Source organism: Vigna unguiculata, chromosome 11 (assembly GCF_004118075.2).
Source record: "Vigna unguiculata cultivar IT97K-499-35 chromosome 11, ASM411807v1, whole genome shotgun sequence".
NCBI classification, from domain to species: Eukaryota; Viridiplantae; Streptophyta; class Magnoliopsida; order Fabales; family Fabaceae; genus Vigna; species Vigna unguiculata.
The window spans coordinates 40,317,076-40,344,222 of NC_040289.1; the positions used below are offsets into that span (position 1 = coordinate 40,317,076).

General features: G+C 30.3%; 5 protein-coding genes across 9 annotated transcripts; 1 reads left to right on the plus strand and 4 right to left on the minus strand.

Moving 5' to 3' along the window:
* Positions 1-3,158: 3,158 nt before the first annotated feature.
* Positions 3,159-5,425, minus strand: LOC114170630. 2 transcript variants are annotated; one of them, XM_028056150.1, is made up of 4 exons: positions 5,148-5,425; positions 4,771-4,989; positions 4,135-4,350; positions 3,159-3,833 (listed from the first exon to the last, which is right to left on the minus strand). In XM_028056150.1, exons 1-4 carry the CDS (start codon positions 5,148-5,150, stop codon positions 3,570-3,572), a joined length of 702 nt encoding a protein of 233 aa, XP_027911951.1. In that variant the 5' UTR covers positions 5,151-5,425; the 3' UTR covers positions 3,159-3,569. The 2 variants fall into 2 exon arrangements, with proteins under 2 accessions (XP_027911951.1, XP_027911952.1); XM_028056151.1 differs by having other exon boundaries at positions 3,195-3,812; positions 5,148-5,421.
* Positions 5,426-10,215: 4,790 nt separating this feature from the next.
* On the minus strand, positions 10,216-12,096 carry LOC114169645. 2 transcript variants are annotated; one of them, XM_028054889.1, is made up of 7 exons: positions 11,867-12,096; positions 11,574-11,688; positions 11,451-11,494; positions 11,264-11,374; positions 11,090-11,182; positions 10,821-10,933; positions 10,216-10,739 (listed from the first exon to the last, which is right to left on the minus strand). In XM_028054889.1, the coding sequence occupies exons 1-7, from the start codon at positions 11,950-11,952 to the stop codon at positions 10,594-10,596; spliced, it is 708 nt and encodes a 235-aa protein (XP_027910690.1). In that variant the 5' UTR covers positions 11,953-12,096; the 3' UTR covers positions 10,216-10,593. The 2 variants fall into 2 exon arrangements, with proteins under 2 accessions (XP_027910690.1, XP_027910691.1); XM_028054890.1 differs by having other exon boundaries at positions 11,574-11,721; positions 11,867-11,961.
* Positions 12,097-12,949: 853 nt separating this feature from the next.
* On the minus strand, positions 12,950-16,682 carry LOC114169644 (prohibitin-1, mitochondrial-like). 2 transcript variants are annotated; one of them, XM_028054886.1, is made up of 6 exons: positions 16,568-16,682; positions 16,069-16,242; positions 15,143-15,259; positions 14,415-14,585; positions 14,019-14,231; positions 12,950-13,615 (listed from the first exon to the last, which is right to left on the minus strand). In XM_028054886.1, exons 2-6 carry the CDS (start codon positions 16,240-16,242, stop codon positions 13,418-13,420), a joined length of 873 nt encoding a protein of 290 aa, XP_027910687.1. In that variant the 5' UTR covers positions 16,568-16,682; the 3' UTR covers positions 12,950-13,417. The 2 variants fall into 2 exon arrangements, with proteins under 2 accessions (XP_027910687.1, XP_027910689.1); XM_028054888.1 differs by having other exon boundaries at positions 16,512-16,604.
* Positions 16,683-19,363: 2,681 nt separating this feature from the next.
* Positions 19,364-20,304, plus strand: LOC114168396 (putative gamma-glutamylcyclotransferase At3g02910). Its single transcript, XM_028053189.1, has one exon. The coding sequence runs from the start codon at positions 19,431-19,433 to the stop codon at positions 20,010-20,012; it is 582 nt and encodes a 193-aa protein (XP_027908990.1). The 5' UTR covers positions 19,364-19,430; the 3' UTR covers positions 20,013-20,304.
* A 2,409-nt stretch (positions 20,305-22,713) lies between these two features.
* LOC114169680 (chaperone protein DnaJ) lies at positions 22,714-26,715 on the minus strand. Of its 2 annotated transcripts, none has more exons than XM_028054942.1 (7): positions 26,369-26,715; positions 25,637-25,714; positions 25,441-25,516; positions 24,509-24,582; positions 24,314-24,384; positions 23,151-23,194; positions 22,714-23,026 (listed from the first exon to the last, which is right to left on the minus strand). In XM_028054942.1, exons 1-6 carry the CDS (start codon positions 26,402-26,404, stop codon positions 23,152-23,154), a joined length of 378 nt encoding a protein of 125 aa, XP_027910743.1. In that variant the 5' UTR covers positions 26,405-26,715; the 3' UTR covers positions 22,714-23,026; position 23,151. The 2 variants fall into 2 exon arrangements, with proteins under 2 accessions (XP_027910743.1, XP_027910742.1); XM_028054941.1 differs by having other exon boundaries at positions 22,714-23,051; positions 26,369-26,714.
* Between the last annotated feature and the right edge of the window lie 432 nt (positions 26,716-27,147).

The following is a 27,147-nucleotide window of genomic DNA, read 5'->3' on the forward strand; positions in this document are numbered from 1 at the left end:
TATGGTTGAGAAAACAAAGGAATGTGCAATAATTGGAGGCACGTGGTGGAAATTAATTTGAAGTTAAATACAGAAGAACAAACCAAAGTGTTTATTTTTCTGTTCAATAGTACATTTATTTGCTACAATTCAGATCTGACCGAATTTGTCCCTCTGTTTTGTTTCATGACAGACATAATTTTTTTTTTCAGAAAGAAAGTCCAATTCTTAATTTAGGATTTTTTTTTCATTTTCTTAAAAATACATTAAATTAATTAATGTTAAGTATTTTATTTTTAGAGTTGAAATATTTTCTTTTTCTTTTTTAAATTGTGAATACGAATTTTTTATATACGATTTATGGATTGTTAGTTACATATATCAATGAATAATGAGGGATTGTCCTTGTTAGTTACATATACAGATTATATTCACATAATTTGAATAATAAATGTTTTGATAATTAACATTTTGTTATATAGAAAGAGTGGAAGTTGAATAAAGTTGTTTAATGGATTGAGACAATGTTATTATCCAAATTGGCATCACTATTTGATTGCATAAAAAGGTGTATTTCTCGGTGTAGATGCATCACATCATCATCAAAGGGTTCAACAATTTATTAATTTCATTGTGTTTTCACCCCCAAACAGTTTCGGTCACTAAACTACTTTTTGGTTTTTCAAGTCAAGTCTCAAACCAATGGCCTTTTGTTGCTCGTTAAGGCCAAATAAATTCAATACCTCTTTGCTAAAATAATTATAAACTTAACTAATTTATTTTTACATGATTATTCGTATCCAAGTTCGTCCGGCATAATTATTAAGAATAATTATTGAATTTTTGAGATATTATCTATTTTGAAATGTGAAATTTTTAAAAAGTATATCAGAAGATGGAAGAAAAAAAGAATATTTAAATTGTTCTCAATCTCGACTCCTAAGTACCGAAACATTATTATTCTTCGCTTTCAATAATTTATCTTTTACAACCTAAAGAAATTTAATTTAAACATGATTTTCAAAACATTAATTCCAACCCAAAGACATCATAGCTAAGTTAATTAAAGAATACACGATCTATGGTATTTTGAACTTTCTTTGTTTTCTGTTTGTAGTAAATCTAATACAAAGTTTTAAATAAGTCAAATTCAATAAATTTAATATTTAAATAATATTGTTTGAAAGAAGAAATATAATATAAATAAAAATTTCATAAAATTTTCCATCGAGGAAAAATCGCGCTAATTATCGAAAATTTAATAAGTTTTTAAAACATTAAGAACATATTCAAATTTAGACTAGAATAACTCGAGATAAGAAAACTACGAAAAATAAATTTCATATGAAATTAACGGTGGTTTATGTTGAACAAGTGAAAGCGTTTTTTTTTTTAATTATTTAATGAACTAAAGGCATATTATAGTTAATTCCCATTTAAGACATAATTTTAGTAATTTAATTCGTGAACATATTCTCCTTAATTTAAAGGAATCCTTTATGGATAAATAATAGGATGAATCATAGGCAAAACCTTTTAAATATGCATTTCACCTTTTTAAATTCATTCTCACTTTAGAAAAATCTTTTGATTTTTCTTCAGTGGTGAATTCGTAAACGTTGTAGTATTCTCCATGTGTCACTTTATGAACCATGTGATGTATATTATATACGGGCATCTGCTATTATGATAAGAGAATATCTCAAAGTAGTGAATCCATCATCAAAAGGAAATATATATATAACTTATGTTCATTTCTTAAAATTTTATTAAAATTTTATTTTATTTTATTTAAATTTAATTAATAGTTAAAGTAAATAAGTTGTTTATCAATTGTTATATGTATTTATTAAAATAAAGGTTAATTATGCAATTAATATTGAAAATATTATTAAAAAATTGAAATTTACAATGTAAAAACCAGAAGTTCTCTTATGTATTAATGTTAATTTTATTTTTGATAATCATCATATATAATTATTAAAAACTAAACATATATTTATCTATTAACATGATTCAGATAAAAATAATGTAATTAAAGTTTTTATAACAAAATCACAATTCTTTTATTGGATTGAAAAGAAAATGATTCAGATAAAAATAATGTAATTAAAGTTTTTATAACAAAATCACAATTCTTTTATTGGATTGAAAAGAAAATGTGTCAAATACTTTTTATAATGAATCCACTATAATTACAAAAGATCTAACAAATAAACAACTCAAGGAAGAAATACAGAACTACAATACAAGTTGTGTACTTATTTTCACATGTCTAAAGTAACTCTCTTAAAGAATTTTTCAACATCGAAAATTTTCACTGGTGCATCCCTTGCATGTTTTTTATGGATTATTTTTTTCGTATGATTTAGTTATACTAATTGATAATGATTGAGAGATTTTATATATATATATATATATATATATGATATTAGTCTTACATATATAAAGTATTTGACATCATTTTTATTTCAAAATTTTAAAATTTTAAAACTTTAAGACAATGATATTATGAGTCTTTATTCTTAGTGTTTGTTTATTTTATTCGGTGAAACTTTGGCTCACACCTAAATTATTCCAACAAAACTCTCTCAGAAATAACAGCAAACCTAACAAAAACATTTACTGTCGCAACATTTGGTGTAAGATTGAGCATTTAAGTACAGAAAAAGACAAGACATGCAGCTGATTCTGAGTTTCTTTTTTCTCCATGACAGTAAAATATGCTATGTGCATTTTTAGCATCTTGAAAAGAAAGTGACATACAAAAATACCATTGCACAAAATCTGAGAATTAAGAATAGAGTAACATAACAACACTTTGACACACATGGTAGAAGTAAAATAGTCATAAAAAAGTAAATTTTTGTATCTGTAGAAGCAAAGAAAGAGTGAAGAATGGTATCAAATGAGTGTAAAAAACTTTTGCGTGTCAAAGTATTATTACTGGAAAGAATGAGAAGGCGTGAAGCAAAACAAGAAAACAGCAACACATATGGTGTGTTTGTTGTTGCTATACAGTTCAGCAGTATAGTGTTTTGACAAGAAGTCAAGCTCCAAAAGCATACCAAAAGAGAAGAAAAAAGGCAATTAAGTTAAGCACTTTAAAGTTTTAGCCACTCCTCCATCTGCCAAACAAGACACAAACTTTGAACTTTGAGAGGACAAGGACATGGCCATGCACCAAACCAAGAGAATATAATTAATACCCATCATGAGTTCACAATATTTTTTTATTGTCTAATTTTGATGCTATACAATTCCTTTCTACAAGCCACTATGTACATTTAGCATCACATAGCAGTACCCAAATGCCATTCTTACACCAACATAAAGTACCCCCCACTCTATGTTATATTATTACTTGCTTTTTGACACAACTTTTTCTCCCTATTGTTTTTGTCCTATACAACAAGATAGAGCAGTAGTTTCCAACACCGGCCTCAGTGACAGGGCACAGGCATTGCAACTAGGTAAGATAATTCAGCATATTTTTGTGATGGTGCCAACCAAGGAAGTGGTAACAACTGCTGTATCTTTTTGGTATAAATATTGATTGGTGAGTGACTGACACAAAAACCACTATACAACTATACAACGTTGTATTCTATAATGAGTCCTCCACCCATTGGAGCTCTATGTGGAATTCCTTTCCTTCTCTTTGCAGTTCTGTAATTAGCCACTGTTGGTGGTGGTGTTGAAGGTGTAAAGCTATGGATTTTGCTTCTGCCACCATTTACATTGCTTATGCCGTTCACTGATTCTTCACCATCAGACCCTTCTGTCTCACCTAACATTTTCTTCTTCCGGAACTTTTTGGAGGTTCCAACAATCTGAGAAGAAAATTTAAAAGTCTAACACATCATTCATTCATTCATTCATATCCATCATCATTTTTCTTACTTTTTCAAAGCAAGCATAAAAAGTACAGCCATAATGTTACATACTTTATACAGCAAAAAAGTAGGAGGTAGTTACAATTACAAAGGTTGTATTGTACCACTTTACACATAACATTTCTTAAAAAAGTTTTGAAACGAAATCAATTCTTCATCATATACTTCGTTAACAACTACTGCAATTCAAAGATGAAATCAGGATTATGAGTTCCATTTTAATAGATGAAAATTTGGATTTATGTGTATGAATGAATACCTTACAACCAAGAGAGCAGAAGCTGAAGGAATCAAGGAGGCTGCGATCACAGACTTGGCAGGTATTGGTGACCCCTTTTCCGGGCCTTGGTTGAGGCCTCTCATTCAAGAACACAATCTTGGCACTGTTGATAATGTAAGTTTGAACGCCTGTGATGTCCAGAAATTTCTGTATCTCAGACACCCTTATCACATCATGGTATGAAGATCTCCTTATCTTTGGAAATTCATAAAATTTGAAAGAAAATAAGAGAGAATCTTCTCATCAGATGGTGAAAGAAAATACAGAAATTCATAAATTTCATAAAATAAATACAATTATCTATCTGAATGAACAGAATCAATGGACGGTATAATTGAGTGATAAACAATTTTTCCATGAAAAAAGAAAATGGCGATTTAATGACTTGGGAAGTTCGCAAATTCAGCATTAAATGGCACGTGTAACCGATAAACCAAAAAAATTTCGGACCGATCAGACGGGATTGGATTCAAATCCCAAAAATGTAGGAAGAAACTGCAAAATCAGATTAAACAAACAGAAATCCTTGAATTTGGACCATAAACCCCAACATAATTCGATCAAATTGAGCCACGAAACACCACAACACAATTTCTTTTCAGCTGAACACTGTACCTGGATTGTTCTGTGTTCTTTGTGGGAAGCAAGACATGCAGAACAAAGGGCTCCATTCACACAGTCCAAGCAATACATATTGCATTCATTCTTGTGGGAATCTGCGTGAACTTTGCATTGAACGAAAAAACTCGTCTTGAGAAGTGGCCGTAGCCACGAGGGCCACACGTTTTCTTCTTCCTTTCCGCCCACAACACCATGGTCTTCATTGAAACCTCTCTGATCCCACACCCCAGAAGCAGAAACAGAAGCAAGATTGTAAATTTTAGACAATCGAAGAAAAAAAAAACATAAACATGAAAACAAGAAAAAACATCATGAAATGGGTGGTTGGATGTTTGATATTTTTGCATTGATTGAGTGGTGTGAGTACTGACCATATATAATTCCTCTGGGGTTGCGTTGATTTGTGTTATGGTGGGAGTTAGTTACCCTATCATAGCACAGGAAGAAGGAAGAAAGTGATGAATTGAGGTGAAAAGAAGAAGAGAAAAAGAGAAGTTTTTTTTGTCTAAGTTAGGAAGTGGTAGAGTTGAGAGAGAGAGAAAGAGAAAGAGAAGGAAAAAGGTTGAAAGAAGGAAATGGGGGCATAGTTTTGTAGTGGCGGGTGATGGAGGGTAAAGCTATGCAAGTGCCAAGTGCTTATTATCTTTCTTTTCTTTTCTTCTTCTACTTCTTCAAACTCCAAACCTCGCTCCGAACCCAGACCTACCAGGATGCGTCTTCTTCAAGGAACTCATGTCGTGACCTCACCTTCCGTTTTATTCGTTAATTTATTATTCCCAATTTTATTTTTTATTTTTTGTGATCAAATTATTTTCGTATTAGTCATATTTAAAACTAAATACAATATTAAATAAATAAATTTTACTCACTTTTTATTGAGTCACATCGTCCTCCACGTATCAATACAGTGTTCTTAGAATTAATCATCGTGTCGTCCGTTTTAGAATTTAAAATTTCATCACATTTTGTCCTTGAAAATATTTACAAAGATTGAAAACTAAAAAATAATTAATTTTTTATTTTCATTTTTAAATGATACAAGACTATTGTGTGTACTTGAAGATAAGAACATTTACCAAATGCTATATTCATACAATATATCATAATATTTATATTATGCAAATAATTATTTTCCTACAATAATCACATATTACTTAGAAAATCAACGACAATCTAAATATATATTTTTTGTTTAATATTTTTTATATGTTTTTTAATACTAAAATCATGGAAGATTTTTATACAGGAAATGTAGAAATTGTTATTCAGCAAATTTGAAATTTCAATCATTACCATATATTATAAACAGGTTCAAATATTATATATATATATATATATATATATATATATATATATTATTTGGATTGAATTGATGAATCAATTTAACTTTTAGTTAGAATTGTTTTATGAAAAATAATATATAAATTTATAAATGTAATTATTGTATATTCAATGAAAATTTTGAGTTCTTGGTGTGATTTGGTAAGATGATTTTTTAATTTGAAGTGTTGTACTGTGTAGGAATGTCATACTTGATTGGTATTGAAGTTTTTGTAATTCAATGATGATCTATTTTTAATTTAGTGTCACTATCTTTCAACCATATCTTATCACAATTTCATTTAATTGATTCCGTGATGAGAACGTGTTGTGTACAATGAATATTTGTGTTTTAATTTTGGACCTCAGAACTTATTTTATTCTTTTTAATATCTTATGATTACATTACAGTGATATAACTTGAGTGTGTTGAGCCAAAAAATTAAATCATTTTTATTTAAATGAAAAGTTGTCTTTAATTTCCAATACAGTCTTATTAGTAAATAATATATATATTTTTCGATTACTTACCTTTTTTATTTATTCAAATTCAAATATAATTAGTACAGTACAGGATTATTAATTATCTTTTCAGAAGTGTAGTAATTAGTGAGAAAGATTTACTAAAAAAACCTGAACTATCTCTGAAAATATAAATATTTAATGATTACTATATCTAGATTTTAATCATGAAACAATTATAAGGTGTCAGAAAATACATTATTTAATATAATATCTTGTAATGTTGACTTTCAAATACAAATAAGAATATTTATGATTTCGACCTAAACCTGATTTGGACTACATTTTTTTTCTTTCTTTTCCGTGATATTCATCTTAGTGGATTGGATAGTAAATAATGCAGTATTTATTAAACATTTATACTATTAATTTAAAAAAAAATTAACTAAAAACAAGTTATTTTATTAAAAAGTTACAACAAAAATTAGTATGCAACTCTTTTTGTCCAAAATAACATAAAATTAATTTTGCTAGTATTATGTTAGATAACAAACAACTCCTAAATATATGATCAAATATGCACACAAAAAAATCTTCTATTTTAACTCAAATTCTATTAATTAGTTATATATATATATATATATATAATATATATATATATATAACAAAATATTTTATTCTTTGTTTATTATAAATGATCCTCTTATTAAACTGAATCCTCTCTAAAATTTAAGACGATTATCTATCCTTTTTTTTTATATCCTTTTACTATAAATTAATAAATATTAAGTCAATAATATATTATATATGAGGTTTTTTAATCTTTGTTTTTGTGAAGTAGATGGAGTTAGGATGACTTTCCACTAATTTAATGTTATAATGATATGTTTCTGTGGATGAATTAAATTTTCTAAAAGTTTATTAGAGTTATCTATTTAGAATAATTATTTGAAAACAAAAAATGTGAACATAAGAAATTTTATCTTAATTAATTAATAAATAAGTTTTAACGAAAGTAATATACGACATCACGTGAATTAAAAATATCTGAAATCTTACTTTATCCATCCCCTATTAAATTTATTTGCAATAACATTTTGTCTACCTTTCATAATTGCTTGTTGGATACATTAAATAGTTTGTATTTAAGGCTTTTATTTATATATATATATATATATATATATATAAATATATATATATAAATAAATAAAATATACATAGAGACTTTTCTCCCATAAAAATTCATAAAGCTCAAACAAATTTCACACATGAAGATTTAATTGACATATAAAAGAAGAGGACCGTGTTATCCCTTTCTTTCACATTCTCAAAGCAGTTATTAAAATCATCTCATTTATAGTATGAGTGAAAACTAAGGACCAACCTTCCCTTATTTTTTTTCTTTTTTATTATCTTTTCTATTTTTTTCAAAATTAATAATGCATAAAACATATTTTAAATAGAACGATATATGAAACGAGTGTTCATAAGTTAAAAGTAAAATATTTAAAACCTAAATTATATAGTATTAACACAATGATGGAAACTTTTCTCACAAAATAATTCAATTTAAGAAATAACTTATGTTTAAATTATACTGTAATAAATATCCATTTATGTTATTATGTAAAACAAAATCGAAATCATAATTTAAATTACTTGAATTGTATACCTATATAAGAGAAACACTGTCCTTAGCTTTCAAATTTCTTCCAATAGTTTTTTCAGTCCAATAATTGAGCAAAGTTGAATCTATATCATATTAATTTTAAATTTCATGCTTGAATTAAGCATTGCCCTTTATTCTGATAATCCAGCACAATTATATATATATATATATATATATATATATATATATGACTTTGACTTATTTTTTTGGTTAAATAAAATTCGTACAGTTTTTTCTCATTGCTATAATGTCTAACTTTTATTAGACATAAAATTTATTTTGTCGTATCTGTTTGAAATGGTGATGAGATTACATGGGTATTCATAAAATGTAATTTTAAGAAGAAAAAAAAATCTATATCAAACTTATTTTTGTTTTAATAATCTTTCTATTTGAAGTGAAAAGTGTGTATTTTTGTTAATTTTAGTAAATTTTCTGATTTGAAAATATTCATGTTTGTTTGAATCAGAAGACCTACACAACAAGTATATAACACGTGCTAATCCATCATCAAGGCACATTTTTTATATAGGTGCAATGGTGACTATGATCATAAAAATTGTCATAATTTTACTGTTATGATAACATATTTTAATAGTAATAATTACTATTTCATAGAGGCAATTATTATAATAATAATAGTAATAGAAACTCCAGTTCCGATCGTAATAATCACAGTTACAATATAAATAATAACACGATTAGCATGGCAACAATGTTATTAAAAGCAACCATTTTTATACAAATAATGATCACCATAATAATAATAGTAAGTTAATTATGATCTTCAAACAAATAAAGCAATTGATATTTTTTTTATAGATTTTTAATTTTGTTTATAAAACTTAGAGTTATTTTAAAAAAAGAAAATACAAGTTTAAAGGTTTAACAACATAAACAAGATTTTAATAAATCTTTAAATAAATATTAATTTAATCCAAACTAACTATTTTGATACGAAGACAATTATTAATCATTCACATTATGTAATATATATATATATATATATATATATATATATATATATATATATAAAATTTTATTATTTATTTTCTTGAAATAGATTACTCATCTTACATCCACGTTGTTATAAACTCATTCTTCCATGTTTGCCTATCACAAAACAATTTTGCCAAACTTAATCAAGTCATGTCCACATGCAAAGTTTCTTTTCTTCCAACAGAATATTTAATATTTAAGAGTGTTTATTCTGTGATGAAACAATTTGTTAAATTTTTATATAGTTTAATACCAGTTTCTCACTAGTAACTAATAATAACTTCCACATTTTAAAATATGTACATATATTTATGCCACAATGGACAAACAACATGGGAAATATGAAAAAATTGGTTGTTTGGAGAAAGACAGAAGAAATGATTTAGATAAGATCGGTGGTTTGTTTTTAGAATGCAATGTTGTATTGTTTCTTGGTGGTGCAAGAAGAAAGTCCAATTTCCTTTTGTTCACATTGATTTGGAAAATAATGATAGTGTTAAAAATGTACTTTTGGTGGAAGACAAGAGTTTGAGATGTGATTTCTTTGATTATGCATATATAAGAAATAGGAATGAAATACCATATTTACTCCTTTTATTGGTGTGAACAATCACTTTCAGGTAAGTGTACTTGGTTGTGCATTATTAGTTAATGAGACATCAAATACTTTTACATGAGAAACCATAACTTGTGTTTGAATATTTCATTTTATAAACTCAGTTTTACTGAATCTATACATTCAACTCAAATTTTAATTTGAATGAAATTCGTTCTTCCAAATCATTAAATTAGTTAAATCATATTTTTTTTAGGAGAGAGAAACAAAAAAAAATGATGCTAAATCAATATAATTTGAAAAAAAAAATTGCTTAAGACCGTTCTAAAGCTGACTTTAGCAACAGCATTTTGGTACCATAATCCGGTTCTGATGAACAATAATTGTCTTTGAAGTTTTGCGTTTTCCTGCATGATGTTTTAAAGTATAACAATAACAGCACGAACATTTTTTTCATTCTAAACACTTAATATTTTTCATTTTTTCCTGTGACATACAACATATCACCTATCATTCCTCCACTTTTCTTTCTAATATTTCATCTTTCTGGATATCAAATAGATTTTAGTGTCCACAAATCATTTTTGTTTAATGTATTGAAATAGTAAACACTTGCAGCAACGATACCTAGCCAGGGTTTTCTGATCTTCATAATTAACCGATGCAACAGAACCCAAGATTTGACACTGGTGATGAAGATGCAGGCTCCGAAGTTCAGTTTATTGTTGATTATCACTGTTAAATGTTCCAAGAGAATATACAACACGGTTACATGTATCAATCGGTTCCAAGTGGGGGAAAGGTAACTTATCTATTGTACTTCATCTTCAACAACTCCTTCAAAAACCAGATATTGAAGAGCAATGGAGTACTTTGCAGCTTTGATCACAGCTGTGTTGTGATCGGTTGGTGAATGACTCTTATCTTTCAGAATAAATGATCCAGACACATCCCCTTCTGCAATACAATGACAACAAAAAAACACATGAATTGATTAATTGTTTTCAAAGGCCTGGTACGAGAGGCAGCTAGGCTAACCTTGAATAGTAAAAGTGGTTTGTATCCATTTCTTATAGATGAAATGAAACCTTGGAGAGTCTCTCTGGTGAGTATGAGTATCCGACAACACAACCTTGCAAGACCCTTTTTGACTGCCACAGAATTTAGAAAGAGACCCTATTCATTATCACAGATTCACAATCATATTATGTGATGTGCAAGTTAAAAATCTGATACTGAGTTGAGTTGAGTTGTCTGCAGTAATATTCATTGAAATTGTTAACATAATAATAGCAATGGACACTTACTTTGCGAAAGTAATTGCATTGTGGCATAAGGCTAGAGTCTTGACCATGGCCATGTCTCGTCCGCGGGGATTACAATATCGTTGTTGGCAGATCCTTTTAAGATGAAACGGAAACCAAAATCAAAACAAGGAATTCAAAGGGTAAGCGGTAGAAAGCAGAAATAGGGAAAATTACTTGTCGTCAAAGAAATCACCAAAATCATCAATAAGAACTGCTGCAGGCAATGTATCATACAGGTGGAAGGCAGCAAAGTACTTCTTGATGTCTTCATCATCATTCACGTACCTCGAACAAAAGGCAAACAAAATTGAGTATTATTATGATGATGAAATAATAGAAATGAATAAAGTAGGAGAGATACTTCATTTGTATACGGTGGAAGACATGAGAAGATGGATCAATTCCCTGAAATTCAGAAAAGAGCGAGTTAGGAAAAATGAAAAGAAAAAAAAAAGTGAGAGAGAAGAGAAGAGAGATACGTGACCTGCGAAAGAAAAGGGGGTTTGGAATCGAATCTTTGGCGGTTGGAAATGAAGATGACGTTGTGGGAGTGAAGTGCTACATTGAATGCAAATTGAAAGAGCAGAGAAGTTTTCCCACTGAACATTATTCAACGTAACATTTATTCATTCCTTCGTTCATTGGTAAGAATTTAAACAAGAAATTAGAAATGGAAAATGAAGAGAGAGAGAGAGAGAGAGAGAGAGAGAGAGAGAGAGAGAGAGAGAGAGAGAGAGAGAGAGAGAGAGAGAGAGAGAGAGAGAGAGAAAGACGTACGAAGAAGGAGGACCTGAAAGAAGGAGCAAATTAGAAGGGTTTTGAGAAGGTTGAGGAAAATGGCTGCTACAGAAGAACATCTCCATCAACCTTTCACAGATTTTCTACTTTCAGTTTCAAAGGAAGCTATTTCAATTATAAGAGGATTTTAATTCAACAACTCTGTATCGGTTAACTTTACACCACACACTAAAACTTATGTTTTTCAAGTTCTTAATTCAAACAAGAGCTATGAAACTTTCAGACACATCAAATTTAATTCACAGTACATTATATTTCTTTTCAGATATTATTCACAGTACATTATATTTCTTTTCAGATATTATTTTGCGTAGTTTTGAATAAATTTTGAAATATTTAGGACAAAATTAATTTATTGCTTTTTAAATCCTAAGCAATATCGGGTTAAGAGATGTTAACTAGAGATTCTTTATGACGGCACTTCTACTATAAAATTCGTATAGTACATATTAAATAGGTGATTATTGTTCTCTAAGTAGAAAGATCTAAATGAATTTTAATTAATGAAAAATCATTTGAAAAAAATTAAAAAATTACTCCAACGCCATTTTATGAAGTGGGTCTTCCGAATAAAACACATTGCTAAGTTATCATCCTTGAAAGAAAGAGTTGAAATTACTATTTTTATTTATAACTAATTTTTTTTGACTAATAATATTCACTTTATCTCACCACTGTTTACTGTTTAATAATTTTCTAAATTGTTATATAATTTATCCATCTTAATATAAGATTTAGAAACAAAAAATCGTAACTTCAAAATTTTAATAGTTAAAAGAATTAGAGATAAACAAGATATTACTCAATTTTCTAAGAACTGAAATAAAACATCATTCACTTAAAAACACGAAATATGTTTAAACCAATAAACTATAATTGAAAAAGAATAAAATATCAAATTCATAATTCACGCACTACGATGCAGTTATAGATGCTGTCGTTCAAGAACACAATTTAAGATAACATTAAAATATCATTAACTAATGCTCAAATATATGACAAATTAATTAACATAATCATTGTCTTGTCATTACGTAATTCAACATTCGAAACACTGAAAAAAGCATAAACCCCTTAAAAGTTATAACATTCTGAAAATTGGATTGTTCTGGTTTCTTCTCATCATTTATTCCACAGGTAAACCACATAAGTTGCATTTTTACCAAAATTTAAATTCTGTTCAAGAGGGTCTGTAGCACCACAATTACAGCCAAGTATGCAATTTTTGGCGGTAGAGTCAAGAAATCAAGTCAACAGTGGCTCATAAAAACTGACTCACTGAGCCACAGAAAAATCAATATCAAAGATAGACTATTCAATAACAGAACCACTGAAAACGGTTAAAACCTGATTGAACCTCCTCGATCTCGCTTGCTCCATTTAATGATTATGGCCATGTAATTTGTCAACATTTCTGTTTGTGACAGAGAATCTCATATTTGAACAGTTGATAACACGCAAATGCAGGTGAAAATGAGTATGGTACAAGGAAAAAGAGGTTAAAGTAATGAAGTGAATTCAGCCTCGCAACTATCTCTTCTTCCCACTGGGCTCCAAAGTGAACTCCTGGAGATTGAGCAAGAGATCATCAGAATTCAAGTAAACCTTGTTCGCAGAATGTGAAATCGTTTGAGCAATTTCCCTTGCAGCTTCAATTTTCCTTAAGGTGATAAATGCAGGATTGTTGGCTATAGCTTGACCAATCAACTGGGCACTCTTGGCTTCACCCTGTTTGTCAAAAAGAAGGGAAGGAATAGGTTATACACATAGCCAATGAAGTTGTAAATGCAGCTGTCTGTATTCATTTGTCGAAAAAAGTAGTACGGTATCATATTAAAAGGAATTACTTCTAAGAGGGAGGTTTAATATCCTTCATGCATAACGAATTTCAATAGATAGGACCATTGAAGATAATTTTATAAAGAACATGACACTGAAGGGAGTAGAAAAAAAAATTATTAATATTCCTTGGTGTCGATGTTCACAACTAGATACAAGTACCATTCACAATATCAATCTTCCTTTGAATTCGTATGGTTTGGTCCAGATTCAGAAACTATAAAAATATAGAAGCCACTCGTAGAAATATTAAGAATCGAATCAAATGTAAAAATGGGACAACTCAATTTACCTGAGCTCTAATAACAGCGCTTCTTTTGTCTTGTTCAGCTTTTTCAACAACAAATTTAGCTCTTTCAGCTTCTTGAGCAGCAACCTGCTTGGCTTCAATGGCAGCTGTAAATTCCTTCCCAAATGACAAACTTGTGATTGACACATCATCCAAAGCAATGTTAAAATGGGAGGCCCTCTCAGTCAATATCCTCCTTATTTCTCGACTGACCGTCTGTAAAACAGTATGTTCTAGAAACAATCAGTCCCGCCTATAAGGTTATAATTTCGTTTTCATACTTATCCCAAAAGGTAAATTTACCAGATTCCTAAGAATACAATACAAACTTCAACGGAGAAGAACAGAGCACGCATTCAATTAGTTGTAAATGAGAAACGAACTTATGAACATATTTACCTCTCTCTGAGTAATGAGCTGACTGGCATTGTACTGTGCAACTACAGCTTTGAGAGTTTCATGAATAATAGAAGGCAGCACCCTTTCATTATAATTCTCACCCAGGGTTCGATAAATTGTCGGTAATTGGTCTGGGACAGGGCGTGTAAGGACTCTAAGTCCAATTTTCACCTACGACAAAATAAATGGTAGCACAAAGTGCTATGAAGTATGCCGTGACAAAAAACACAAGGAGATAAAAGTGAACTAATTTTGTGCATACGCCAATAGAGTAAGCACTGACAATATATTGTCATGATCTTTCTGAATTAGTGTTAACTCTTCTACCATAAACTATAATATCATGGTCATAGAGCGTAATAGTTCAAATATAATGGAACTAAGTGAAGAACAAAACATGCAAGGAGGAAGTGGGTGAAATGTACGAAAAAAACTCAGCTAAGTGTTTCAAACATGAATTAAGAAAATGAGTAAATGGTAAGGTATCCGATAGCAATGAACAACACAAGACATAAACTCTTAATGCCAAGTTGCCAACACTCAACAACTCACTGAAGGAGGAATGATTTTCATATAAACAGACCATAGCACTATGATTCCTGTAAAAAAATGAATAAAAAAAGGATAATGAAAAACCTATTTGACTCCTTGCAGCCACAAATTCAAGCATACTGAAATGTCATATCTCCAAGAATAAGAAAAGAAAAAGAACAGATAAAAAGATTTACCATTTGGAGATCACGGCTCCCTGAAGTACTCTCTACCAAATGAGGTCGTGCACGAACGTCATAGATCACAGGCCTCTCGAACCAAGGAATCATAACATGTGTCCCTTCAGGATAGACCTGCATTCAAGAGGCATGCTATATTCATATGTTAATCGCAATAAAATTCCTATTCATTATAGGTCTACCTGTGTGTTTGGGAAGTGATTATTTTAGGTTTAACTTAAGGTTTAAAATTTTTCGAACCAAAAGATTAAAGGACTATTTCTTCAAAATGAGATATAATAAACACAGACTGAGTGTTTATCGGTCTAAATATAAAAACCTCAAAAGTACAACGTTATAGACACTGTACGTGCTTGACAGTAAGATTATTAGTCAACCATAAGCCTGAAACCCTTCATACACTAGAAGTGTTACAGGATCAGGATGCCAAGAAAACCCAAATACAAGAATATCATAAAATCACAGGTTTTCAACAAAAGTTTATGATTTACTTTGGAGAAGCATTATCTTATCTTGTTTGCCAGAGATAAAAAGTCTTCATAGAAGAAGGTCAACTTAAATCTAGGAAAACTTCTGCCCCAGAACCAACATAGCAAAATACTTACATTCATGAACAAAAACCCTAATAGAATCTTAATATAAAGGTTTAGCGAGATCAATCTTGGGTAATGCATTTTCTTTGAATTCAAACGACCCCGGAGGTGGAGGCCATTACAAAAGCCAAAGAAAGACAAGAAAGGGATTCCAAGTTCATTTCCAAAGTTGACAGTTGACACCATATCTGAACTTGGGAGAAAAATACTTTCATTAGAGTACTACAGACATGAACTAAAGATGATGCAAAAAGCATAGAAAGTCATAACTAGTTGCATTACAAAAACCCAATCATTAAAAAGCCAATGACAAAGCAATTATGCAGTAACCTGTTCTTTGACACCAAGAATGCGATTGAACACAATGGCTCGATGACCTCCCTCAACATTGTACAAACTGTTTGCAGCCCCATACACAGCAATCCCACCGATGATGCTAACTTTGAGCAAAGCAGCAATTCCCCCACCAGGAACTTTAGGCACATTCACGTTTTTGAAATTCATCTGCCATCCATTTACACAGCTCCGTTAAGCATCAAAGAGTATACTAAGTAATGCAGATTTAGCCAGCACGAAGAAATTACACAACAATAACATAGCGAAAAGACCAAGGCAGCTAAAAATATTTAAATGGATAAATACCAAACAGTTATTAGGTGAGGAAAACTAGTATGAATCTGCGACCCAAACATTGGGTCCTTCGACTACAAAAAAAGACTTGAAAAACCCTAAACTAGATGCAAATAGAAATGAACATAAAAACGTTGAATTACAAAGAAAACAGAGAGAGCATGGACGTTGGTGAATGAATACGATGCTTATTGCGAACCTTGCGGACAATGGTCGTAGAAGATTGTTTCCGCTGAGTGGCGAGTTCTTGAACTAACTTGTAGGGTTTTAGGACTTAAGACAAGAGAAGAAGACCAATATTTACTACCCGTGTATTGTGGGTATGGTTTCACTTTTTGCGGGTCGGGTACCCGAATTTATACTTTTTTTAACTAATTTTTCTAAGGGTTTTCAATCTATCAAACTAATAACAAAAAATTCAAAAAAAAGTTTTTTTTTTCAAAAAATATAATGTGTAATTTTTTATTTTTTTATTAGAATGATAAGTTAGTATGTATATACTAAATAATATAATGCAAATGTTATTATTTGGTAGAATGAAAATTACTTGACATATTTAGCTTTAGAGGCCATGTTAAAATAAAGTATTTTGTTTTATCATACGTCCAATATGAGGAAGAGATGTTCATTTCATATCAGTTAATTGTTTTTCTAATAATGATTTTTTTTTAATGTAAATTTTAGTTCGTTGATTTAAAAAAACTTTTTTTAGATGCGTTTAATCCAACTTTTTTCTTTCAAATATTAAATTTAATAAATTATGTAATTAAATGAAGATAGACAAATCATAATAATAATAATAATAATATAGATGATATAAACGAGATTGCTAGATTAGCCTATGGATTCAAGTATATACAATGGATTGTTATGGGCTGGGACGATCATGCTTTTGGGCTGCGAATGCTAAAATTTGAGTCCAAATTTAATTTAATTTTTCTGTTTTTCCCCTCACTCGATGGCCCACTCCGTTGGGTTAGTGGGCATTTCCTTCATGGCTTTTAAATTCCGCACCCCACAATTTTTTCCTGCACTTCCAAAATTTTCAAAATAACATTTTATTTTTCATACAAGTGATTTCTGGATTGTATATATTCCCAAAAATTTTGGAAACAAATTTTTAAAATTTGTAGAGTATGTTTGGTTTTACGTATGTAAAATTAATTAGAATTAATTTTCTAATGCAAAATTAGTTTGATTTTCAAAATTAATTAAAAAATAAAAAGTTCATATTAAATAAAAAATAACTAACTTTAAAAATTAATTCACCTGAAATTAATTATTCATCGCCGAACTAAACACACATGAGGCCATAAAAGCTGAGATTTAAAACAGTAGTTCGGAATCAGATATGAGAAAAAAAATCTTTATTATTTTATTATTTCTTTTCATTGATAGGTTCACACTAATATTGCAAACAGTAAAAGTAATAACGACAAGACCAAAAGTGAAACTAATAATAAGAAAAAGAAGATAATTTAATCAATCAATAATTTTTTTCACAAAGATTTCTAGAAAAAGATATTAAAAAAACGCAACATAGGGAAGAGTGCATTAGGCAGATATGGCACATGTGCAAAAGGTACAGGTACGGATTCCGTTCTTATGTTTTGGATTTTTGTGTACGGTTTGTGTACCAAAAGCAAAAGCAAATCACCAAATAATGCAAAGAAAATTTGATCAGAACACCTTTTCCAGCTTCAAAAAAGCTGTGCCTGCTTTTATCTTTCTGATTCTTGAAAAGAAAAAGCGATTCTGAAACCTTTGCCACGTTTTGTGCCACATTCCAAACGCCTAACCATGTGATTTCTTCTTCTGAGTTCATGCACCTCACCACCACTTTCACTTCAATTACTGCAATCATAGAGCTTAATACCCATTAATTAATACTTCTCTTACTTCTCTTTCCAAACGAAACCTATTTTGCAAAAGAAAATTAAAAAAAAAAAAAAACTTTTTAACAAAGTTTTTTATTGATAAAATTTTGATGATGCATGCATGACAACATTTTAATAGATAAAAAAAGTTTAATGTGATTTGAAAAAAAGAAGAAAAAATTTGATGTATATTAAAAAACAAACTTATCAAAAAAAAGTTTATTAAAATATCATAGTCAAGTTCAAAAACCCAATTACTTATCCAAATAAACCTGTTTTTGACAAAAAAATGTCTGGATATGTTGAACTGAATTCCAAATCTTTGTTTTTCTTTTTAAATAATTTTTAAAAATAAAATATTTATATAGAATGAATAATATATTTGTAATTAATTAGTTTTTTTTAAAATAAAAATCTATACTTTTTGAATTGATTGAAAAGTTAGTAATGTTTTTTTAGTAAGTTGAAATTTAATTTGAGTAATATTAGTTTTTTATTTATAGGAATAAATAATATTAATTCTGAAGTGAAAATTGAAATATTAGAGTGATTAATTTAATATATTGCATTTTCTTATTAATTTTTTAAATGCAAAAAAGGTTATAAATTTATATTTCATTATAGATTTCAGTATCGTAATTAAACATTTTCAAATTATCTTTTGTATTTTTATTTATTAAAAATGTATTAACCCCGAGTCAGTTAAAGTGTGGTTAGATTAAATTATTATATTTTGACATTAAATGACAGAACAGTTTCAAAAGGATGATAAAGAAAAGTACTTTATTAGGTTCTCGTATTAAATACTATTTCTCAAAAACTCTGTATTTTTTATTAAACAAGCCACCATAATTAATTATTTTTATTTGTCTAATGCATGAAAGTACATTTGATTGGACATACGTGAAGACATTAAATATTTAAGTTTTTTTTTTTTGTGTGTGTGTCAAAGCAGAATAACCGTTGATTTGAGCATGAATTTTTTTATTTTTTTATTTTATTTTGATCCTAAGATTCTTGATTTAAAGGCACGAAAAAAATTAAGGAAAAAGGAATATTAAAAAAAGAGTAAAGAAAAAAAAAAAAAACTTAGATGGGACTATAAAAGAGGGAAGTTGTGAATCTTACATCGTTACCATTCAATCTTCTGTTCCTCTTCCGGGCTCAATTTCAATTCCTGAAAATATGGTGGCCGAAAGAGAAAGAGAGGTTAACGGTAACGGCGACGGAGAGAGAACGTTAATATTCACCTACGGAACCCTCAAGAGAGGATTCTCCAACCACCCGCTTCTTCAAGACCTTATCCGCACCGGCGACGCTTCCTTCGTCGGAACCTATCGCAGCGCCGGAAAATACCCTCTTGTGTGCGGGCCATACCGGGTCCCGTTCCTCCTCAACATTCCCGGGTCGGGTCGTTCGGTCCACGGGGAGCTCTACTCTGTCTCCACGCGCGGCCTCGCTCGCATGGACGAACTGGAGGGGACATCACGCGCCCACTACGAGCGTCTCCCGATAAAGGTAGTTCCGGCGAGAGAGGGCGAGGCGGAGGAAGCGGAGGAGGCGGAGGGGGAGACGGTGGCGGAGGTAACGTGCGGGGAGGCGTATTATGCACACAGGAACTACGCGATGGAGATGTGGAAGAAGAACGGGAAACGAGGGTTGAGATGTTATTCGCAGAAAGAGACGATTGGTTATGTGAAGCGCAAGGATCGGCCTCAAAATTTGACCTTTCTCGATCATATTCGCTTTTTCCTGGCCGCAAATTAGAACAAGTTTCATTCCATTCTCTCTTTCTCTTTCTCTATATATCTCTCTCACCCACACACCCTAAAATGAATAATTAGGAAGGGTTTTTTCTCCTTGTGGTGTTATTATGTACCTTCTGGTTGATTAGGTTAATCTTTTGCATGTTTAGATCATGTTCTGTGTATCAAATGCAATTTTCTCTCTTCATCAGTGGTGGGACTATACTACTACTACAACTACTATTACATGTTATGTTATGTTTTTGCATTTTGCAAAGTGGAAAACAAATTGAGAATGCTTGTATTTTCTTTCCCTTTCTTCTTGTGTTTATTTTATGCCAATGGAATGTGTGCTTATACTACGATGAATTGATGATGATGATGATGATTACGAGAATATGCTGGCTACTGATATTACTCAATATAATAGTTGAAGCTTCTGAGAAACAGAGAGGAATGAATATGAATCTACATGGCTGAAATTTTGTGTTTATTGTTGAGTTCTTAGTTATGGCAATTCAGTTCCTATGCTGCAAACTTTCTAATATGGAGTAATTTTAATTTTAACTCTGTTTAAGACTTCTGATTACTAAAGGTTATCTAAAGGAACTGATAATTAACAGTATTATTCTATGCAGAGGAAGAAGATAAACAAGTTTTCTTGAAGTATTGTGATTCTACTTTTTGTGTGATTAATTCAACACCCTTGTTTTACAAGTATGAGATGTTATGGCTGATTCATTTTTCTGTAGAATTTTTGAGTAGGATGAGGTATTTTTTTTCTATAAACTGGTTAAAGTGTGATTCACTGATTTGTTTTGAAAGACGTGGTGTATGGTGTAACCTCTGATTAAATTATAGTTCCTTGCAGAAACAATTTCTCTGAAAATTGTTTTATATTGTCTCTCTGATAAGATAATGAACATATCGCATCGAACACTACAGAAGAAGGATATGATGCAGAATAATTATTATTTTTTACATATTTGCATGTGGTTTTTATGATTTTTTTCTCTCTTGGGTTCTTCATAAAAAAAAAAACTTATTTTTATTTTAGTCCTACTGTTTACTGATTTCAGGAGATTAAATATCAGTTGGGTTAAGAGACATGTATTCATTTTTCCCTGGTTTGGGGTCCCTACTAATTTTTTTTATTCATTTTGGTCATTCAGAAAGCTTTTATTTATTTTTTATTACTGTCATTTATTGACACATTTTATGCTCTTGTTAAAAACCATATACCTATTGATCTTCAAACTTTTTGAGTTTCTGTTCATTGAGAAAAACTTAAAAAAAGAAAAAGAAATAAAAGTGGAAATCTTCACCAAACAGGAAATATATTGTTTCTATTATGTTAATTATTTTTTGCCTTACAAAAAACAATTGAAAAAACACACCTATGCATTCGGTTGGGTTAAGTAACGTGTACTCATTTTTTTCCCTTGTTTGCGGTCCTTAATGAATTCTTTTTTTCATTTATTTTGGTCTTTCATAATTTTTTTTGTTTTTTATTATTTTCATTTATTGACACATTTTACAGTTATGCCAATAACTTAGTACAATTGATACATATATTTTTTTAAAATTATCTTGTTTGAAGAAAAAAGTTTAATTAATGTATTGTAAATAATGTCATTTAATGGTCATTTAGTGAACAATTCACTTCTTAAAAATGTTAATAAAGGATAAATACCAAAACAAACAAAAAATTTATAGACAACTATAATGAATTTCTTTTAGAGGACAAAAAAAATAATATAAAAATTCATTGAGAACTAAATGAAAAAACTACACGATAGTTCTATTCAAGTATTGACATTCTCATAATGAATAAATGGAATATCAATTACCAAAGTAAAAAACAAAAAAATTATGATCAGAATAAGGGAAAAAAAATTAGTGAAAACGTACACAAAAAATCATAAACTTGAGAGATGAAAATGTTATTTAAGTTTATAAACAAGTGAGTTAGTGAATCTCCTAATCCTGATATTTTAAACATAAACATATATATATATATATATATATATATATATATATATATATATATATATATATATATATATATATATATATATATATATATATATATATATATTAATTCGGTATCATTGATTTCACCGGAATCTTAACAATGGAATCTTGACGATGTAATCAATAGCTAAAGTGATCCCACTATTTATTGTTTTTTAAAAGCAGTCTCAAATAATTGAGCATGACAACAGCAAGCCACAATTATTGAACAATACTTGAAGATTAACCTTGACGACCAAAACTAAAACTAACAATGATCGATGTTTTTTCCCTTTAGAAAAAAAAAATTGTTGTTGTCTTGTAAGAACAGAATGAATTTCACTTGTAAAACATTATATATTATATATTTATTCCACAACCCTACTTCAAACAAAAATCTAACACGATAAAGGTTAAAGAGTCCTACGCAGCATTTTTTTCAATTGTATCGTAGTTGGTGAGGACAACATAGTGATAAATATAATGGTCCCCAACAAAACCAAAGACAAGAACAATAGGCACCACCTCCAATCAGAAACTTATTTTAATTTGAAGGGTTACATTTTCATGGTTGAGAGTCGTTATCTTTCATATATGAATATTTGGTTGTCGCTTTTGTTTACTAGTATTACACACCATAAAAAAAAATAAACATTCAACCATTTAAGATCCTTATTTTAGTGATCTTTTTTATTCATATGGGCATGCACTGGTTCAGAATTCTAACCCTGACTAATACCAAGTCCATTTACAAAGTTAATTGATTTAATATACAAATAAAGAAAAGAGTATATTGTTCACTAGTCAACAAACTAAGAGGCATGAAACAAAACTACAACACTGACGTAAAGGTTCGTCATAACAGCTCATTCTAAAAGTACACTTGAAGTAGCTAAATATTACAGTGTGTATGATTCAAGCAGAGTTGCATTGTCAATTATGGAGGTTTCAAATCTCGGTGAAACCGAGAGGGGTGGAAATCAAGATCATGGTTACGCTTAAATATCCTTATTCGTAACTCCGCTGGATGAAATTTAGATTTTGAAGCCTGTTAGATATGTTCTTCCATTAATCTATAGAGATATGTGTAGTTGCAGTGATAAAATAAAGGGAAATTGAATAAATTGCAACAGGGAGAAGGACAAACCTTATTTATCAAGGGATTCAAAATTTTCAATCAATTGGGGTGACCTGCATTATAGCATAAAAATTAAGTTTAGGTTAGGTAGAAATAGACTTGAATAGAATAAGCAAATAAACCCGACATCAGATACAGTACAGTACACGTTCATTTACAAATTTTTATTATGTTCACTTGGGGGCCTCGGTAGAGGTAATGAAAAACCAGAATTAGGCTTTTCGAGGATGTGAACAGCTCATGCAAAAAAAAAGTCATTTCAACGTATTGATGTTTTGAAGGCTTATTTATTAATAAATCATGAATAAGGGCTTTTGTGTTGGTATGTGAGGTAATATAGAAAAACCAGAAGCTTGGGTTTCAAAGTGTTTTGACCCAAGACATAGTGGTATGACAGAATCCAACAGAAGAAGGCTAATGTCTCCTGAATTCTCCAAAAGCTGTTCCCCGTTGAATTGAATACTTGTAACCTTGTTAAAACTACATCAAGTTTATGCTGACATAAAATTGCAGACATTGAATAGAAATAAAAAATGTCCACAAATTGGGCAGCAGGAAATTCTGAGCTTACAGTTATTAAGCTCAACAAATGTCAACTCTAACACTAACTTCCCATTTCAAATGAACTTGTTTATAGCTTCTAAGAAAATTTTTTAAATAAGAAATTAGTGCGACATTATCGCGGTTTGAACAACTGAATGTTCAAGGTAATGCGTGACTGAGCTGGATCACTAAGTCTCATAACCTAAAGCTGAAGCATCCAAAATTATCACACTCCCTAGTACAACTATGTTGAATTTATTACATCCTATGTCAGATTTTAGTTAATTGTGCTTGATCACTTGAATAGCATTACCCAGTTCCACATAGTGACTAAAACCTTTATCGACATCCAAAAGACCGTGTTGACTTTAGAGCCTCTGGTGAATGTTGGGCTTAAGTGAAAATAAAGTTGAAGTGGTTGCGGAGGGAGAACCAATTATACAGATGTCTACAGTAAGGCAGATTTCCACATGAAACAGATTTATGTTCAATTCTTTTTAAAATTCCTCGTGGCAACAGGCCATGTTATGTTTACATTGGAGATATTGTAGCTGGTGAATCCCACCCCCATACAATTGAACCACGGAGAACACAAAGACAGGGAATAGAAAAAACAAATGTAACATTACCATCTGTCTGTTTGGTTGATACCAAGTCCATTGCAGGTAAGAATCATGCCTTTAAATCTGGCAAGATATTCCTGTGCAGCAACAAAGAGAAAAGGCCACATAAGGTGAGTACAACAGTCATCATTCAAGATGATATACCACAAACAAGTTTAAGTAAATGACTACTAACATTAGATGATAGTTTACGTTGCATACCTGTAAACTATATTTTTCAATTTCGCATATCCCCGTTAAATCATAGTCAAAACGCTTGGCAGGATCACTTAATACTGTTATGTAAAAAAGAAAGACAATGGTCAACAAGAAAACTAAGATTATCATGTTGCAGCTGCTAGCTGTTTCCTACACCGTAACCATATGCAGAAGAGACAAAGCTCTAGGTCAAATTTTGTGGCACTAAGAGTAAAATAATCCACAGAGTACCACAAAGAGACCTATTCATTAAGTTTAATTTAATTCCCATTGCAGAATCAATTGAGTTTGCTAGTAATGTTCAAGTAGCCAAGTTGAGAATCCTGTAAATTTCAGCATTCATCTAAACACATTTTGCCAAATAAATTCAAGTGGTTGATAGTTGATTTACACTATATCATATGTATAAAATAGCATTCTCGTTTATCATATGTCAATGGTAAACAGATGGGAAGTACATATAACATATAATATAACTTGGGTTTTCCTCAATTATGTTTCGGGTTTGAATGTTGTCATCAACATGTTAATGAATATGCGATTTCCTTCTTTCTTCTCAACATTTCAATCACCAAGAAGAGTAAATTAAGTTCGCAAGCTTACAAAGTTATGTTGGCATCAGATACAAAAGAGTATAACTAATGAAATGAAGTACTTAAGTAGTATCATAACAAGCGAAACTGAGGGGCAGAAAAGCTTGACAACAAGGTGAAAGTTCATGTCCAAACTAATGAAGGACCACAATCCTTGTATTTACAACCAATTGTCTTTTTACTCTAACCATTTGTATATTGTGATTCGCTTGAAGATAGAAAACTAACTATTCCATTTTTGGGATATGTAATGATAAGGGTGATCGTGGAAGACAGGAGATTAAATCTTGTTAAATAATGTGCTTAGTGCTTACAAGAAAAAACTAAATGTATATCTTTTACCATTGTAAGCTTCATTTATCTCTTGAAATTTTGTAGTAACAGCATTGTCACCTCCGTGCTTGTCAGGATGCCATTTCTGTCAAATGTATTGAATCATGTGTACATAGTAAGGAAACTTGTGTAAAATAATTTTCAGTTTGAAAATTTGAGGAGATAGAATTGTGGGAGCTACTATAAAAAAAGATAGGTTACCAACCAATGCGAGTCTTCGGTAATTTAATTTGATATTTTCATCAGTTGCATCATAATCAACCTCCAGCAATTTGTAATAATCCTAAATGAAGAACACAAAAAAAAAACATTTCCAGCTCATGAACTAACATATTTGTCACACACAGTGTTGATGAAATTGCCACAGTAAGATAGTTTCAAGAACAGATATGAGAGTGGCAGAGTTTTTAAGTTTCAAGAAAGCAAAGAAAACTAAATCAGCTCTAATACCGTGGTGCATAGTGTGATAGACATATCTCATAAAATGCTCCAAAGCAGTACAACCAAGCAACCAACTAACACATAAACCTACTTCCACAGCACTTCCCATATCAATTTCACCCACAACTTCAATCTGCCAGAAACTTAACTATTAACCAAAATAGTAATCAAACACATACAGTACTCAATTCAGCAATTTTATTCAATATTTTCCTTCCTCTCAACTCCCAACTACATTCTACTCAGATATATGTAATTCCTCTTACCCAGTCTCAAAAGGGTTCCGCCGCCATCAAATTGAAACAATGTAGGAAAGGTGCAAGGAAAAAAAAAAAAAGAAACACATATGAACTCAAATAAAAGTGTCCATTTTCAAATTAAGAGAATCCAGCAACAAATTTGGGTAAAAATTAACTTTAGTCTCAAATATTTTCAAGGAATGAAATACAGCAATAGCATAAACGGAAAGTTGAAAATTGGAGATTAGTGATAATACCTTTGGAGGGTTGGTGTTGTCAGCAGCAGCAGCCATGTGCTACGGAAACGTGGTCGACATGCGCACCTTCTGTTACATAATTCATCGGAATCCAACACAAACCTCGGAGACCAAAACCAGACCAACACCACAATGCTTCAACCAACTACAGACACGCTTGATGTTGAAGAAAAATAACTAGTTTCCGATTGAAAGAAGTGCGATAAAAGAAAGTGAGAATTGGGAATTTGTGTGGTGAAAGAGAAAACAAGAGGACATTCCTATGCCACAATTGCGAAATTAGGATCGCGATTAGGTTTTTCTTTTTTTTCCTTTTCTGTTTTTTTCTTTTTTTTTTGCTTTTTGGGTATGGCGCTTTCTACCGTTATGTGACGCGGTTGTTCATCATGGTAAAATTCGTGGAGGGAATAGAACGAATCTTATTATTCTTTAGGTAAATAATAATGGATTTAAACTGATTATTTTTTAAATACTTCATTTCACAAACTCAGTTTAAATTTATTAAAAAAAATTCATAAAATATTTCAATTATTATCATTAGTAGAAAAAGTTAACATTAAATAGTATTTAATAACTCAAAAGTATTAGGTGAAGTTATTGATGCTGGGGATAATGATTTTTTTTGTCAACATCCTTATAAGGATTTAATTGACGATTGCAAATTTTTTGTATATATAATTATTTTGATTAATATTGGTCCCACTTAACCTTCTTTATATTGTTGGTAAATGGTATTATTTTAAAAACTTTTGAATTTCGTAAGTATTAAAAGTTTTCTT

What these genes read in the sequence shown, in the direction of transcription:
- LOC114170630 (XM_028056150.1), bottom strand. An exon ending in AAGAACACAGAACAATCCAG is followed by an intron (nt 4,351 to 4,770) that starts GTACAGTGTTCA and finishes GAATTTCCAAAG; the next exon opens with ATAAGGAGATCTTCATACCA. An exon ending in TCTGCTCTCTTGGTTGTAAG is followed by an intron (nt 3,834 to 4,134) that starts GTATTCATTCAT and finishes ATGATGTGTTAG; the next exon opens with ACTTTTAAATTTTCTTCTCA.
- LOC114169645 (XM_028054889.1), bottom strand. Translation starts at nt 11,952, where the DNA reads ATGGAGATGTTCTTCTGTAGCAGCCATTTTCCTCAACCTTCTCAAAAC. An exon ending in CTTTCAGGTCCTCCTTCTTC is followed by an intron (nt 11,689 to 11,866) that starts GTACGTCTTTCT and finishes AATAATGTTCAG; the next exon opens with TGGGAAAACTTCTCTGCTCT. An exon ending in AATGCAATTACTTTCGCAAA is followed by an intron (nt 10,934 to 11,089) that starts GTAAGTGTCCAT and finishes ATTCTGTGGCAG; the next exon opens with TCAAAAAGGGTCTTGCAAGG.
- LOC114169644 (XM_028054886.1), bottom strand. Translation starts at nt 16,242, where the DNA reads ATGAATTTCAAAAACGTGAATGTGCCTAAAGTTCCTGGTGGGGGAATT. An exon ending in GGAGCCGTGATCTCCAAATG is followed by an intron (nt 14,586 to 15,142) that starts GTAAATCTTTTT and finishes ATTTTGTCGTAG; the next exon opens with GTGAAAATTGGACTTAGAGT. An exon ending in GCGCTGTTATTAGAGCTCAG is followed by an intron (nt 13,616 to 14,018) that starts GTAAATTGAGTT and finishes TTTGACAAACAG; the next exon opens with GGTGAAGCCAAGAGTGCCCA.
- LOC114168396 (XM_028053189.1), top strand. Translation starts at nt 19,431, where the DNA reads ATGGTGGCCGAAAGAGAAAGAGAGGTTAACGGTAACGGCGACGGAGAG.
- LOC114169680 (XM_028054942.1), bottom strand. Translation starts at nt 26,404, where the DNA reads ATGGCTGCTGCTGCTGACAACACCAACCCTCCAAAG. An exon ending in TTGAAAAATATAGTTTACAG is followed by an intron (nt 24,385 to 24,508) that starts GTATGCAACGTA and finishes GTTGCTGCACAG; the next exon opens with GAATATCTTGCCAGATTTAA. An exon ending in ATCAACCAAACAGACAGATG is followed by an intron (nt 23,195 to 24,313) that starts GTAATGTTACAT and finishes GCTATAATGCAG; the next exon opens with GTCACCCCAATTGATTGAAA.